At 45.8% G+C, this 17463-nt stretch overlaps 1 protein-coding gene across 5 annotated transcripts in view; it reads right to left on the bottom strand.

The window, feature by feature from the left end:
- The window catches only part of TTLL11 (tubulin tyrosine ligase like 11), a 267536-nt gene that overhangs the window by 170201 nt on the left and 79872 nt on the right, over positions 1-17463 (bottom strand). For 4 of the 5 annotated variants that reach the window (XM_068553149.1, XM_068553144.1, XM_068553145.1 and 1 more), the window contains one exon: positions 522-1097. The exons of the other annotated variant lie outside the window; for it this stretch is intronic. In XM_068553149.1, coding sequence (XP_068409250.1) covers positions 522-1097 — 576 coding nt within the window. The remainder of the gene's footprint in view (positions 1-521; positions 1098-17463) is intronic. 5 annotated transcript variants of the gene reach the window in all.

The raw sequence follows: 17463 nt of genomic DNA, 5'->3' as shown, positions 1-17463 counted from the left end.
CAGAAAATGTTAGACGGTCCCCCAATCTCACAGCGCCTGGTACCTTTCCTACTCTATTCTAGCACTTGTGACACTTTATACTAATTACTTTTTAACTTATTTGTCTCCCACCATAGCAGACTCTCTGCATCAGCCAGCAGGGACCTGAGTTACTGCCTTGAACGGTGCCTGGCCCCTACTAAGCAGGTGGTAAAAATTGCTAGAAGAAAGAATGAACAAATGAACGGGAGGCACTGCGTTTTCCATACACCTCGTTTGACTCTTACAAGCATCCTTTAAGGGAGGTACTCTTGGTCCCATTTTACAGGTAGGAAAATGGAAGTAACTTGCTCCAAATTACACAGCCAGCAAATAGAAAGCAGGAAGTTGGACCCTGGTTTCACACCAAAGCCCATGGCAGCAACAATCCCTCCATCCCTCTGGCCATCCCACCCCCATCCCTCATCCCACACGAGGCTAGGGAGCCCTCCAAAGGCCCCCATCAAGGTCAAGAATTCAGGCTGGGAACTGGCGATGGTTACCTGGAAGCACGTGGGCCCCGGCCTCCCTGCGGGGATATCCGACTGGTAGAACACTCTGAGCTCTGGAGTCAGGGCAATGACAGTCTTAATCACCAAGGAGATGATATCAGACCAGACCTTCTTGATGTCAACACCCTTGGAAGACAACCTACAAAGAATGCTAGAGAAAGTCCTTTTGCTGCCTGTGCTAGTACTGTCCGAATGGACAAAGTTACCACTATGGATGTTCAGTGAATAGTTGGTCAAATGCATAAAGATGTGGTGCAGGTTTCTGGGGTGCGGCTCCTGATACGGCTCTGTACAAAACCGCGAGAGTCCGTCTTTGGCTACATAAATCTCTAAGGGCTCTAAGGACTTTAGTAGGACATACAGACGGATATCAAACTTGAGCTTGTCGATAAGGAGAGGTTTGCAGATGTACTCCTGGACCACCGCCGGCCTGCTCTGGAGGGTCCCTGCCAGGCGGATGTCACTGGGGTCTTTAATGAGGTAGATTCCGTCACCCTGACAACCACTATCAGGTTTCACAATAAAAGTGGGCTTCCAGGAGGGGTCCCCATCTTTCACCATTCGAACCTGGGGGGGAGAAAAAGGATGGTTAGCACTGTATTCTTGTCCTCTCCGGTCCCTTGAGACACAGCAGGACCTCGTCAAATGTTTGGTGAATGAGCGAGAAAAACAGGCCCCACCTATGTGAGGACTCACTCAGCACCTACCGGGGAGGTAAAAACTGTACTAGGCACTGAGACAGTGACCTAAAAACTGCCCCCGATCTTGTCCCCCACAGTCCAGCGGATTTTCAGTCACAGGATCTGGGTTTGAGTGCCAGGTCTTTGCCAGTTATTAGCTCTAACCCCGAGCGAGTGATTTAACTGATGACGGTATAGAGATGGTGATGATGAGAGTCTAGCACTATCTATGATGCCTACCGTGTGTGGCGACTACATGAGGCACTTTACATAAGTCATTTCATCTAACCCTCACAGAACATACGGTTGTTCCCTTTTCACGGTACAGGAAACCGAGACGGTACCGTACCTGTGAAGAACACAGGCCTGGGAGTCAGACTGTCTGGGCTCATATCCTGGCCCTGCTACTTACTGTGTGACCTTGGGCAAGTGACTTATCTGTGCCTTCCTCATCTGTAAAATAGGAGAAAGATTGTTCTGAGGATTAAATGAGATAATAAATGCAAAGGGCGAAGCCCACAGAACCTGACACATGAAAGGCAGCCATAAAGCCTGGCTAGTGCTATTTTTTAAAGATGAAGTAACTTGCCGGTAGACTGAGGGGCAGAACTTGGATTGGAATCTAGATCGAGGGCTCTGAAGTGCTTGCACCCTCCTCTGTACTTCCATGTCTCAGTTTCCTCGTTTTAAAAATGGGGATATAAAAACCTTTCCTCCCTGGGTCACTGTAAAGAGGAAATCAACTGAAATGTGCACAGGGCAGAACACAGCACTACACAGATCGGCTGCACGGGAGCTGTTAGCTTACCATCTATATCTCTCACTAAGTTCATCATGACTCAGCCAATCCCTTAATCTGTTGAGATCTCTTGAAACTGGATTCTGTCATCCTAAGATTTGCTCTCCTCCTAGCTCCAGGTCAGCAGGACACCCACGTAATTATCCTGGGCACTTGACCAGTGCAGTTAGTCTGGATCTGCAGGTCTACATCACTCACACACACCCAGTTGCCCCAGACGCTTGTCCTGGGGGACAAGCTGGGGGAAATTTAAAGGTGAATTGGAAAGAGGGAGCGGCTGTCTCTGCAGCTTCTGGTATGAAAGAGCCCCTGAACAAGCTTTCCTTTCTTTCTGAACCCTAACTCAGAGCAGTGCCGGCTTGCCTCAGAGCTGGACTCGACCGGATACGCACCTTTGCTGCGTATGCCCAACCCAGGACAACTGTGTTCTGGGTTTTACTTATCTCTCTGACCAGCCTATATTTCTAAGTGAAGCTTTTGCCAATTCCTTTGGCACTATCAGTTACTCCGGGCTTGTAAAAGATCTTTAACAATGGAGAAACACTTAAAGCTTTAATAATGGTCCACACCAATTGTTTCCCCTTGTCAGCAGGATTCGAGAATGGAACTTCACAGGAGATCAATGCCAGCCTCCCAGGGCCCTCCACGGAGCCTTCTTCGCGACAATGACCTTGATGCTTATGTAGTTATTTAATATTCATCCGAAGCATTCATATATTTGGCCCTTTAGAGTAAATATAAACGTACTGGAGAAATGGCAGTTATGGATCAGGAAGTGAAAAATGTCAAGTTTGCACTAATGGGTAATTTTTCCCTCTGGAAAGCTTTTGCTATGCTGAAGATACTAACAGTTCAATATATTATTGGCTGCAATATTTTCTCCTTTGCATTCAGTGCATATGCCTTAAATAAATTAAACTGCATGGTCAATAGTCTCTGTCATTCGTTGCATTACTGAATATTTTTTCTGCTCTTTGCCAGAGTAGAACCATACAAACCAAGGTTATTAATACTAATAGAATCATTGAATTTTTAGAAGTGGAAGGATCCTCAGAGATCAATGGCATCTAATCCTCTCATAATTCAAACAGGGAAGCTGAGGCTCAGAGAGGTGACGTAACTTGCCTTGGGTTCCCTAACTGGCTAGTGGGATGGTTAGGATGAGAACTGAAGTCTTTTGACCTCACGGCAGGTCCTCTGTGCCATCTTTACCTCTGCTAAGGTAAAATTAAAGGTTTCTTTTCCCTGAATACTGTAGGAAAGATTCTCTAATATAGCAGACAGTATCTGAGCTCTGGCCTCACTCTGAACAGTTTGGCCCCAGAGCATGGCCTTCTTGGAACTGTAAATGTAGATCCTGAGCTTGCCAGGCCTGCCTCAATTCCAGATCTTCTGTCTGGGTTCCTGGCTTGGTCTACTACAGGCACCATTTATGGGAAAGCTTCATAGCTGTTCTGCATGTGGTTCCCAAAGCCACCAGACCCTTCAGCAACTTCTATTTTCAAAAGAGAAAAAAAAAATTCCAGAATTCACATTTACTTTCCTCTGAGGTTTTACTCAAGGGTGACCCCTCCTCATGGGCCAGAATCTAAAGATAGTCTATATAACTAGGCCCCAGCCCCAGAAATTCTGATTTTCTAGATCTGGGATGAGACCTGGGCATGTGTATTTGGGAAAAAGCATGACAGGTAATTCTGATGTTCACTCCGTTAGAGAATCGCTGGACTAACGTGAATTAAATAAAAATACAATCTGGGCCCAACACATTGAATGAAGTTTTACGCATTAATGTTAGCCTGAATGTGAGGAAGACTTGCAATTGGGTTACAGCTGATGGTATCGCCAGTTTCACCCAAACATACTCTTGGATGTGAAATTCATCATCTTATAACTGTATGCACGGATAGCTGAGAGAGATGCAAAGAGGATGCAGTGACCTGATTGCCAGGCACTCATCGGCCCTGTTGAAAATTTTTATGTCTTTTACTGCCCCCTAGTGGATATTTAAGAAATGTGACTGGGAAAGACCCCCATTCAAAATTCGACTCTTCTTAGCAGTAAGATACTCTATTAAGATGTTAAAATATGATATTTGTCTTTCTCTGTCTGACTTATATGTGGAATCTAAAGAAAAGCTACAAATGAACTTATCTACAAAATAGAAATAGAGTTACAGATGTAGAAAACAAACTTATGGCTACCAGGGGGTAAGGGGGCGGGGAGGGATAAATTGGGAGATTGGGATTGACATATACACACTACTATATATAAAATAGATAACTAATAAGGATCTACTGTATAGCACAGGGAACTCTACTCAATACTCTGTAATGACCTATATGGGGAAAGAATCTAAAAAAAGAGTTGAGATATAGATGGATAGATAGATAGATGTATATAACTGATTCACTTTGCTGTACACCTGAAACTAACACAACATTGTAAATCAGCTATACTCCAACAAAAATTTTTTTAAAGGAAGATGTTAAAATAGTCTTAAGGAAGCACCACCACAAGAAGTTCCCTCTGCATTACTGTTAAGGTAAGCTCATACTTTGAATGAACTCATCTCCAAAATGCCATGGTTGGCCAAGGTCACACTCAGTTCTTATGCTGTCTGTCCCTTAAATATATTTCAAGTGTTCTCCCTAATACACAGATTGGCCTACCTGTTAAAATTCTCTCTCAGTCTGTATAAAACTTTTAAAATCATGGGCAACATGAGTATAAAATCCTGTAAGTATATACCACATAAAATGAGCAACTTTTACATTCTTCACTGTGTGTTTTTTTTTGTATTTTCCAAACTTACCATTAGGAAAAAAATACAAGTGGCAACAGCAGGTAGCAGCAAGTATCTCTAATTATATTTTCATAAGGAATAGCTTTTGGCGAACAAATATTTGAACGCCCATGTTCACTGCAGCATTACTGACAACAGCCAAAAGGTGGGAGAAACCCAAATGTCAATTGACAGATGAATGGATAAACAAAATGTGGTACATACATACAATTGAGGATTATTCAGCTATAAACAGGAAGGAAATTCTGACATACGCTACAATGAAACTTGAAGACACTACACTAAGTGAAAGAAGCCATCACACAAAAGGACAAATACTATATGGTTCCACTTGTATGGGTACCTACAGTGGTCAAATTCATAGAGACAGAAAGTGGAATGGTGGTTACCAAAGGCTGGGAGTAGGGAGGAATGGGGAGTGAGTGTGTGATGGGTAGAGCTTCAGTCTGGGAAGATGGAAGAAGTTCCGGAGACGGATGATGGTTATGGTTGTACAACAATATGAATATACTTAATACTACTGAACTGTACACTTAAAAATGGTAAAGATGGTAAATTTTACCTTATGCATATTTTACCACTTTAAGTTGTTTAAAATTTTAATTACAAAAAGAAAAGAAATAGCTTTTGGTGAGTTAGAAAGAATACTGAAGTGAAAACCGGAAAATCTGGATTCTAGTCCCAATTCAGTCAGGTAATTTCTGACTGTGTGACTGTGAGAAAGTCACCTAACCTCCTGGGCTTTGTTGTACTCACCTCTACAATAAAGGGGGTCACACTGAGGTCCCTGGCTTCTGCCAGCTAACAGGTTCTGAACAATCATTTATCTTGACATCACCACAGTGGAAGGCTGTGTTACAAACACGCAAGTGACATTAATCAGCAGAGGGTTGATACTGGGCTGCTGTGATCAGCGCATTGGGGTGATCTAGAGGAGCAGGAGCTCTGGATGGGAGATTTATGAGGCACTTGAGGAAGTCAGCTGGGCATCTGGGAGAAGCAAGCTAAAATATTTCAGGAGAGAAATTCAGCCACCAAATACCAAGCCACAGAACATTATTAGCAGCGAGGGGCAGGTAAGAGGACAACTGCTGAAGAAATACCATGTCTGCAATACCAGGGAAGTCAAAGCCAGTGAGAGCAGTCCTCTGTCACGCGGGTGGATTTGCATCCAATCTTAGCAACTGAGACCCTTGGTGTCATGGGCACAGGAAGCAGATCTTCGGCAAAAACAAGCCTCTGGTAGACAAGCAGATGTCACAGAGTACATGCTGGACAGGGGGCAGGGAGTAGCCCCTTCCAGCCTCAGCCAAGGCAGCCTCGCACCTGGTGGAGGCAAATTCCTACTCCCAGTGTGCCAGGCGATTTCTGAGGCAGGCGAGAAGGAGGCGCTCTACAGTCAGGTTTCCGGGGGCCAGGCAAGAAGGAGGCGCTCTACAGTCAGGTTTCCGGGGGCCAGGCAGGAAGGGGCAAGGGTGGGAGATAGACAGGTGAGGCGGGGAGGAAGAACAGGTAACGTGCTGCCGGGGTGGGGTTTTGTGAAGGCAGGAGAGAGCCACATATGTTCCGATGGCTGGAGAACAGCCAGCGAGTGGAGTGGGAAGCGCCCTGGAAATCCCACTCGGGAGATTTACAGGGGCCAGATCACCATAGCAAAAACAACAACATTAGCACACACCAACGGGGACTTCTTATGGGTCAGGTGCTGTTCGAAGTATTATCTCATTTAACCCTCTACAACTCTATTTTACAGATAAGGAAACAGAGGCCCAGAGAGGTTAAGTAACTTGCCAAAGATCACACAGCCTAAAGGACGTGGAACCGGGTTTTGAATGCAGGCAGTCAGTTTCCTGAGCCCATGTCTAGAATGAATGCGGGATGTGTGTGAAGTAGGGCAATGGAAGAAGATCAAGCTTCGAGAGGAGGCAGGGCCTGATAGGAAGGGTCTTGAATATCATTTTAGGGGAGTTTGGACAATGTCCCGAAGTGATGGTGAGCCCCTGAAGGGTTCTGAGAACTTAATTACACAATTTGATGTGTTCCGGAGAAACATCCCTCCGGCTGGACTGGAGTGGGTAGACATGGTGGGCAGAGAGGACGAGCCTGAATGGACGCCGGCAGGGGGTTACGAGGAACGAGAGAGGTCTGGCGTGGTCAGGCCCCCGGATGATGGAGGAAGCCTCCGTGATGGGCCAGGTTACACAGGGAAAGTACGGAGAGGGAGAGATGAACCTGGGAACGCAAGGCGGGAACGGGCAGAAAAGATTCCCAGACACCTTGTGTGTGTGTGTACTTGATCTGTAGGCAACTAGTGGATTTTCAACCACTGGGTGACATGGCACCCATATCACTCTGGCGTCCGTGAGGAGGATGGTTTGGCAGGGAGGAGACTAGTTGCAGGAAGATACAGGGCCATCCGAGGCCCGAGGGCCTGAGCTGGGCAGTGGCGCCAGGGCTGGGATGCGGAAATGGTACAGAGGTGGATTCGGGGGCAGCTGGTGGCTGGATGGAGGTGAAGGGGAAAGACGGGGTTGTCAGCAGGGTGGGGGGATGGTACCATTTACAGATTTAGGGGACACAGGAAGAGGAGCGGGTCTGGGGTTGGGGGGAGGGGGAGATAAGCAGCTCAGCTCATTGACTACTAACTGAGCACCTGTAGCCACAAAGCCAGTTTAGGATTTTACGTCACCTCCTCCCTGAAGCCGCTCACTGTTCATCGGAACAAGACTGTGCGGCCGAATCTCTCATGTAGATGGTTCATGTTGATACGGCGACTCTCCCCGTATTAGCAAAAGTAACAACTGCTGTCTGGCAGGCCTGAGACTCCGAGATTGAACTCAGACATGGAATATGGTGAACTGAAGGAAGAGTATCCAAAGAAACCCCTCAGGCCAGTGGTTAGTAGGGGAGCTATGGGCCCCATGGGAGTAACTATCACTGCACCTGTCAAACACTCCCCCACTCCCTGGCTTTCGAAGAGGTCCAATTAAGAAAACCTAAATGGTAAAACAAAACAAACAACAACAACCAAAAAATCCTGTTTGTTTTATCACTGATGAGTGTCCTGGATTTACTTGAACAGTTTAAAAGAAATAATGTTAATTATGCCCAAGGAGGTACAGCTGATCACTCAAGTGCAACTCCTCGGTGGCGTGGCTTAAAAGGCCCTCCTTCCTTGGCTGGCCGCAGCTCAGGTGCACCTCAGCAGCCTCATTTCCTGCCCCTTCCGCCCCTCCCGCCCACCCCTCTGCACGCCTCTAAGCCTTGCCTCCCGCCCACCACCACCCCGCCTCCCTCCTCCTTCTTCGCCTGCAGGGCTCTGACTCAGCACCGAAGGCCCAGCTCAAAGATTCCCGCTGAGAATCCTTTCCTAGCCCATAACCCTCCAGAATGGCCCGTCGAGTCTGTCCTCTGTGCTCCCGTGGCTGTGACATCTTAACCCATCCATGGCAAACATCCCCATCACGCTGTAATGTGACTGTGTGTGTGTCTTTAGGTCTATAGCTATGGCGTATTATAGTTGCATCTTTAAGTATATTGTGGGAGCTAAGAACACGGACTCTGACTGCAGTGCTCCGAAGCCCAGCGCTGCTGCCCCTTACTAGCTGTGGAACCCTCGACAGTTTTCTGACCTCTCTGTGCCTCGGTTTGCTCAGCTGGAAAATGGGAGTAAGAGCAGTGCCTCTGCCGTGAGGTTGTTGTGAGGATTACACGAGTTAAAGAATGAGACTTGCCAGGGCTAACATATGGTGGGCTATTATTATTATTCATTGTTGTTTTCTCTCTCCCATTTGACTATGAGCTCCTTGACGATAAAGACCAAGCCTTATTTTACTCACTATTCCCAGAAAAGTGGGTGCTCAATAAACATTTTCTGAAATGAAATTATCAGGAAGCTTGATTACTATGGCATTTATGAACCCCAGGGACATTAGTTAGTACATACCTAACTAATGATTGCCAGATAAACGAACTTCCCCTGTAGAAACAAAATTATCCTAATGAGAAAGAGGAAAGGGAATAATGACCATTTGTAGAACCCATGTTCTGTGTTCTGTGCTTTACAGCCATGAGCTCCCGAATCTTCACAACAACCCTGCAAGGAAATAGAGGCTCAGAGAGGTGGAGTCCCAGGGCCGACGTCACACAGCTAACAAGCATAAAGTTATCATTTGAAACCAAGTTGGTCAGAGTCTAAAGTCTGAGATCTTTCCGTGACAACCATGTTCTTTGGGAAAACTCCAAGTAGTTGAACTTCTGTTTAACAGGTAGAATGAGGAAAGAGAGAGTTGTGGGAAAGCAAAGTGACAGTCCAGCTGACGGGGCTCAACTCGCCTTTGCTGGGGCCCCCAGGGTTAGAAGAGGGCTTCTCTACAGCCCCAGAGCTGCCTTGTGCCTTCACACCCAGCCTGCACGCCAGGAACCATCACACACACACACACACACACACACTTTACAAACAAACTGGAGACTTGCCCAGGGCCACACTGCTAGTGGCAGAGGCATTCCTAAAACATAAAATCTCCAGATTTCCAACCCAAAGTTCTTTCTACACTAACGGATTCGGCATCTGAAGAGGTCTTTCGAAGAGTCCTTGGGAGTAAGTCCTCTCTCGAAGTAACATCACATTTGTTTGGTGTTATAATAAATTTCACTGCTTTCCAGAGAAATCACCTTACTTAATCCTCGAATCTCCATTCTGGGGCGAATGAGGAAACTGAGGCCCAGAGTGTAAAGTCAGAAGCCTGCAGTCACCCAGCTAGAAGGCAGAACCGAAGCGGCAGCCCTGGGCTCACCTGTCCTTTCTTTTGAAGATGGTCTCCGATTTACCTGGAAGGCAGACACGGCATCACTGGGCTGCTAGGGAGGCTGGCGCTTCTGATGATGAGAGAGGAGCCTCTCCACCAGCTTTGCCCCAAACCCAGCCTGTTGTCAACGAAAAGTAATGGATCCCACTTTTAGTGAACAGCAACTTTATGTGGGCCATAATCTATCCATCATTAGTGAGCAATCAGAAAGCCACTCTGGATAGAACACACCTGGGACTATAAAACCTGCTTAATAGGAAGGAACCCGTCATTTCATGAAACTGCCCATTTTCCTCTCAGGTCTGCCCTCAACACCGACCCCTTATTGCTGGAGCTGAGTGAGGAGAGTGGGAACACGAGGACAGCCGGCTCACTGCCTGGCCTCCCCCACCCGCTCCCCAACTCCCTCTCACCCCCCAACACGTGGGCTCTAACCAGGCCGGCTGAGGATGAGCCTGAAGCTGCAGCCTACGGGCCTTGGGGATCCCTGAGCACACGGGGGCCCCCAGGCTGCAGCTGCCCTTCACTTCCACCAGGTCCCTGTGCTTGAGTGTCTGTGGGGAGCACAGAGCCGGGGCAAGGGGTTCCAATCTCCTAGACACCGCCTAGCTGGACGACCCTGGCCAAGCTACTTAACCTGTCTGCATTCAGTGTCCTTACCTGTAAAACTGGAAGAATAGGGCCTGCTTCCTATGGATACTGTGAGGATTCAATAATGTCTTCCATTTGTACTTAACACAGGATCAGTTTTTATTATTTCATTTTACTTCATTTTTATTATTCTGCCTCGGTTCCCTGATCATCCTCCAGATTCCCTCAGTAGAGGCTCATCCCCGACCTACTTGGCTGGAGTCTGAACGCCTGCCTGTGCTGTCCACAGCGCTGCCTTGGTGACCGGGCCTGTCTCTGACCCTCAGCTGTCGGCTGGTGCCCTTGGATGGCAGCCTCACATTTCCGTGCTCCTGTGTGGGTCACCCCAGCAGAGTCCCTGGCCTCACCAGCTTCACACACCGCTTCCTCTCTTCCCCACAGTTTCCTACTGAGATTCCAGAGGGCATCCCAGCTGATCCCACCTGGAACACACAACACTCGATTGCTGAGTAAGCCCCCTTCCAGCTAAACACATTTCTCCAATACTGAGGGTTTCCTGCTAATGAACGGGCTAAACACACACACCTGCAAATACATACAACCACGTTATAATCAAAAGCGCCTCCGACCACCAGCCCCAGCTTTATCCTCCTTCCCAACACCGCAGTCGTTAATGTCTGTCCCTTACATTCTTGCCACACTTTACACTGAACTTTAAAAAAATACAAGAAGATCAACGTCATATTTTGCAACACTCAGACCAGGTGTCCTCCCTCCCTCCCCCCAGACGTTCTTTAGGCTAAAACACTATCGCTGTTTGCAGTATTGATGAGCGCGAAGGGTCGGGCTAGGCATGTCAGGATGTATCCATGAGATCCAGTCCTACAAGATGGGTAATAGCATTTTCACTTTTATACTTTGTAACCAGAGGTTTCCCCCACCCTCCAAGACCCTACAAAAGAGAAGCTGAGTTAACTGCTGAGTCCTCAAGGACAGGGAAGATGACTCCTGCATGTCTAGATTTCCCTGCCCGTCCTCTCCCCACCTAGCAGGGAACCTGGACGGTGTGAGACTCAGCAAACGCTGGTTGGAACCCGACTCACTGTCTCACTTTGTTCAATGTTGTTGTGTTTGGTCCGCGATCACGGGAAACATGACTTCAAATGCTAATCCTGGGTGATTTCATCTGAGCCCAGGACTTCAGTTCCATACGCCCTGGATGCAGCTGACTCCCTGTTTTCTGTCTCTGGCACACACTTCTCTCTTGGGCTCCAGTCCCATGTAATTAGACATCTCCACAGGCACCACAAATTCCACGTGGCCAGTACTCATCCATTGTCTCTCTCCTCACATCTACTCCTCCTGCGCTCCCTGTATCAGTAGATAGTACCATGTCCCCAGGCCAGAAATCTGGGAGTCACCCTAGTTTCTACCTTCCCCCACATCACCCACCCGAACCCAGTCCCCCAATTCTGACATTTCTTTACACATTGTACCGACCTCAACTCCTCTCGTGTTCCTCAACTATTAATATTGGAAGAGCTTCCTAAGTCACCTGAAGCCCTGCAATCCAGGCTCTGTGCTGGGTGGTCCCATGTATGCTTTTCAATCCCCACAAGCAACCCTATGAGGTAGGCATTAAAGGGTGAGTCAGATGAAATTGCTATTTTTGTAGGTCAGAAACAGCCATAGGGATATCAGCAATTTCATATGGTCCAACCTAATACTGTTATCGCCACCCTATCACAGGTGAGGAAACTGGGACTTAAAGGGTAAGTTATTTCCCCAAGGCCGGACAGGTTGTACTGCAGGGGGCCAGAATCTGAACCCAGGTGTGGGTTCAAAACCCCAAAGGCTATACTTTTTCTGCTAAACCATATCATCTCTCAGGGTTCACGTACCAGTTCTACGAGGAAAGCTCACCACTTAACATTTTAAAATGTAATTAATAATAATATAGAGTAACCACCATTTATGTGCACCTACTATATGCCTTACATTCATTACTTTACTTAATCCCCACAGCTATGCTCTGAGAAATCTACTGATATTGATTTTTCTTTCTTATTTTTTTTTTATTTTAAAAGATATTTTTACTATGTGTTCTTGGGCAAAGCACCTAAGTTCTCTGCCTCAGTTTCCTCATGGATATGATGGGGATAATATATCTACCTCACAGGGGATATCTTCAGGACTGAATGAGTTCATGCAGCAGTTCCCACCCTTTTTGGCACCAGGGACCGTTTTCGTGGAAGACAATTTTTCCAAGGACCGGGGTTGGGGGAGGTGACTTCGGGATGATTCAAGCACATTACATTTATTGTGCACTTTATTTCTATTTTATTACATTGTAATATGTACTGAAATAATTATACAACTCACCATAATGCAGAATCAGTGGGAGCCCTGAGCTTGTTTTCACTTGCCACTCACTGATAGGTTTTTTTTTTTTTTTAAACATCTTTATTGGAGTATAATTGCTTTACAATGGTGTGTTAGTTTCTGCTTTATAACAAAGTGAATCAGCTATACATATACATACATCCCCATAGCTCCTCCCTCTTGCGTCTCCCTCCCTATCCCACCCCTCTAGGTGGTCACAAAGCACCGAACTGATCTCCCTGTGCTATGAGGCTGCTTCCCACTAGCTATCTATTTTACGTTTGGTAGTGTATATATGTCCATGCCACTCTCTCACTTTGTCCCAGCTTACCCTTCTCCCTCCCCGTATCCTCAAGTCCATTCTCTAGTAAGTCTGCATCTTTATTCCCATCTTGCCTCTAGGTTCTTCAGGACCATTTTTTTTTTTTTTTTTTAGATTCCATATATACGTGTTCGCATACGGTATTTGTTTTTCTCTTTCTGACTTACTTCACTCTGTATGACAGCCTCTAGGTCCATCCACCTCACTACAAATAACTCAGTTTCATTCCTTCTTATGGCTGAGTAATATTCCATTGTATATATGTGCCACATCTTCTTTATCCATTCATCTGTTGATGGACACTTCAGTTGCTTCCATGTCCTGGCTATTGTAAATAGAGCTGCAATGAACATTTTGGTACATGACTCTTTTTGAATTATGGTTTTCTCAGGGTATATGCCCAGTAGTGGGATTGCTGGGTCGTATGGTAGTTATATTTTTAGGTTTTTAAGGAACCTCCATACTGTTCTCCATAGTGGCTGTATCAATTTACATTCCCACCAACAGTGCAGGAGGGTTCCCTTTTCTCCACACCCTCTCCAGCATTTATTGTTTGTAGACTTTTTGGTGATGGCCCTTCTGACCGGTGTGAGATGATATCTCATTGTAGTTTTGATTTGCATTTCTCTAATGATTAATGATGTTGAGCATTCTTTCATGTGTCTGTTGGCAATCTGTATATCTTCTTTGGAGAAATGTCTATTTAGGTCTTCTGCCCATTTTTGGATTGGGTTGTTTTTTTTTTAATGTTGAGCTGCATGAGCTGCTTGTAAATTTTGGAGATTAATCCTTTGTCAGTAGCTTCATTTGCAAATATTTTCTCCCATTCTGAGAGTTGTCTTTTCGTTTTGTTTATGGTTCCCTTTGCTGTGCAAAAGCTTTTAAGTTTCATTAGGTCCCATTTGTTTATTTTTGTTTTTATTTCCATTTCTCTAGGAGGTGGGTCAAAAAGGATCTTGCTGTGATTTATGTCATAGAGTGTTCTGCCTATGTTTTCCTCTAAGAGTTTGATAGTGTCTGGCCTTACATTTAGGTCTTTAATCCATTTTGAGTTTATTTTTGTGTATGGTGTTAGGGAGTGTTCTAATTTCATTCTTTTACATGTAGCTGTCCAGTTTTCCCAGAAGCACTTATTGAAGAGGCTGTCTTTTCTCCATTGTATATTCTTGCCTCCTTTATCAAAAATAAGGTGACCATATGTGTGTGGGTTTGTCTCTGGGCTTTCTATCCTGTTCCATTGATCTGTATTTCTGTTTCTGTGCCAGTACCATACTGTCTTGATGACTGTAGCTTTGTAGTATAGCCTGAAGTCAGGGAGCCTGATTCCTCCAGCTCTGTTCTTCTTTCTCAAGATTGCTTTGGCTATTCGGGGTCTTTTGTGTTTCCATACAAATTGTGAAATTTTTTGTTCTAGTTCTGTGAAAAATGCCAGTGGCAGTTTGATAGGGATTGCATTGAATCTGTAGATTGCTTTGGGTAGTAGAGTCATTTTCACAATGTTGATTCTTCCAATCCAAGAACATGGTATATCTCTCCATCTATTTGTATCATCTTTAAACTGATAGGGTTTTGATATGAGTCTGCAAGAAATTGATTTATTATGGTCTCTGTGCAGTCAAACCTCTCTGCTAATGATAATCTGTATTTGCAGCCGCTCCCCAGTGCTAGCATCACCACCTCAGCTCCTCCCTCGCATGTGCAGTTCACAGTAGGGTTCACACTCCTATGAGAATCTAGTGCTGCCGCTGATCTGACAGGAGGGGGAGCTCAGGCAGTAATGTGAGTGATGGGGAGCGGCTGTTAATACTGATGAAGCTTCGCTTGCTCGCCTGCCCGCCACTCACCTCCTGCTGTGTGGCCCAGGTCCTAACAGACCACAGACCGGTACCGGTCCTTGGCCTGGGGGTTGGGGACCCTTGAGTTCATGTATGTAAAGGTCTCTTAAAATATGGTGCTGGGCATATATTAAGTGCTACATAAGTGTTCACTCTTATTATCTTTTTTTGGGGGTAGGGACTACCAGGTTTTCAGTTTATTAGCTATCGTTTCTTAGTTAAACATAAGTTATATATTTATAAGCTTTTTAAAAATTAAAATATAATCACATATAACATTATATTAGCTTCAGGTGTACAACATAATGATTTGATATTTGTATATATTGCAAGATGATCACTGCAATAAGTCTAGCTAACATCTTCCACTTTACATAGTTAATTTTTTTTTCCCCCTTGGGATGAGAACTTTTACGATCAACTCTCTCAGCAAGTTCTAAATATACAATACAGTATTATTAACCGCAGTCACCATGCCGTACATTACATCCCCAAGACTTATTTATTTTATAAGTGGAAGCTTGTACCTTTTGACCACCTTCACCCATTTCGCCCCAAATATTTTTATTTTTTGCTTTATTCTTTAGTATCTTTTGTGTATGTGCATGCTATTGTTTTTAATACTGTTACAAATAAAAGGTTCAGAGAAGTCAGGTGACCTGTGAATCACACAGCTGGAAGTGATGAGTCAAAACGCCAGGAAGGCAGGAAGGGTAAACAGCAAGAGAGGAGGAGGCAGGGAAGTCTGAGGTGACTCCGGGGACCAGGGGCATGAACCTGGGCACTCGCTGCCCTAAGTCCCAATGGCACGGACTGTCGCCGGGTCCGCCGGGACAGCACTGCGGTGCTGACGCTGCGGGGTGACCGTTCTGATCTCTGCCACAAGGGCACTGGGTGGAAACCGACATACCAAGAAACCAGTCTCTTCTGAGAATGTAGCCCGGCAGCCAAGTGCCTATCCAGGAAGCCCTGATCATTTACACCAGGAGAGTGAGAACGAGATCTCCCGCAAGCCCCAGGATTTCAACCGCTGGTTTAAATTTCAAGGAGAAGCACGAAGGTGTTGACATGTAAGGAATTACTTTTACACGGCTTTGATCACCATGCAGCTCTGTGGCATTCTAAGTGAGCCTGATGGTTGGAAGTGGAGCTGGGCTGAATTTCACAAAGGAACTCCCACTGTGCCCTAAAGGCCAGCTCTGTAAGCCTCTTTTCCTTAAATAAACAGTCTGTTTCCCTCCCAGCTTTATTTCAATGGTAGCAGGTGGCCACTGGACAACAGGACTTTTGGCTAAGCTCTTGGATGGCTCACAGGCAATGTTGGCCCAGCGTCCCCTTCCTGACCTCGGTGGTCACCTGTAAGGAAACATCCCTGCCTCCTTAATAAACCAGAGAGGGGCGGTGGAGGCCGTCTCTCTGTGTGCGAACAGGCTGCCCGACTGTTCCCCCCAAATCCACCTTCCCTTTGGGGTTATCTCACGAGGCACTGTCCCCACCACAATGAACTTAGGACAGGAGGGGAGTCTGATTGCCTTTAATGCTCTGAACCAAGCATGGGCTCCAACTCTACTCAGTTCCCTGAAGCCCAGATGCGCCCAGGCTCTAAAGACTTTATTAATGACTCAGAGGGGGCAGAAGGGAAATAAACACAGAGGTGAGCTACTACCTCATTCTGTTTACAGACACTCTCATTCCAGCATGACAGGGCTCTTCCACGTGCCCTCAGATGGCAGAAGGCAGTGTTTTCCCATGACCTAGGAGCACAGCCAGATTCCCCAGAGGCTTGGCCAACAGATCCCCTGATGTTGATATTGGAAAGACCAACCTCTCTAGGGGATGCCTCACCTACGACCCATAAAGTCAGGATAGCTATGCTACAACCTCAACAGAACAGCATTTCAGGATCTCAGGATACAGTCCCACCAACTAAACAGCCCATAGGGATATGTCTAAGAAATAGTAGGGTTTGTAACACTACAGCATAAATATCTTCATCCATCAAATGAAGATCAGAATAAACCTCTCTAGTCCAGCATTTCCCAGACGTGCATGACCAGGGAACACTTTAAAAATTATAATGCACTTGGAGAACGCTGAAGCAGCTCACATATGTTCAGATTAATAATGTGGACTGACTGTAATTTCAATGTATAAGAGATGGTGATATGGTGACGTTAGTCAACGGTGATATGAGTCAATATATATACTATAACATTAAACATACAACAGTTAATCCGAGACCATTTACTTTTTTGCCTTCAACTTGAATCCAAAGAGGCATGATCTCTTTGTTAGTGTTTTGCCGGTATCATTTTGAATGCATCCCATGGTTATCTAACAAAGGTCAAGAGCAGCAGAGATAAGTCTGAGCGTCTTTACTCTGATAAATTATTTTATTCCGAGCTTTAAGCCCTGTCTAAATATCTAGAAGCTGCTTCAAACATGTCACACAGTGGGAAGGAAAAGAACAAGAGAAAGAAATGATCATTTCTTGAGCATCCGGTGCCAGGTGCTGTGCAGCGTTATTTAATCCTCTATCTTGTGTTCATCAGCCAACAGCCCTATGGGGCAATCATTGTCTGAATTTTATAGAGGCTGTAGAAATAATTCAAGGCCACAGGTGTAGCTATGGATGGTATCACTGCAAGTGTGGCCAGCTTCAGAACCCAAGCTTTTCCACTAGATCACTTTGGAAAAAGAAACGGGAGTATTT

The sequence above is a fragment of the Eschrichtius robustus genome, chromosome 10, assembly GCF_028021215.1.
Source record: "Eschrichtius robustus isolate mEscRob2 chromosome 10, mEscRob2.pri, whole genome shotgun sequence".
Lineage (NCBI taxonomy): Eukaryota > Metazoa > Chordata > Mammalia > Artiodactyla > Eschrichtiidae > Eschrichtius > Eschrichtius robustus.
Note: the sequence above shows the minus strand (reverse complement) of the source record. Positions and strands in the feature narration are given on the sequence as shown.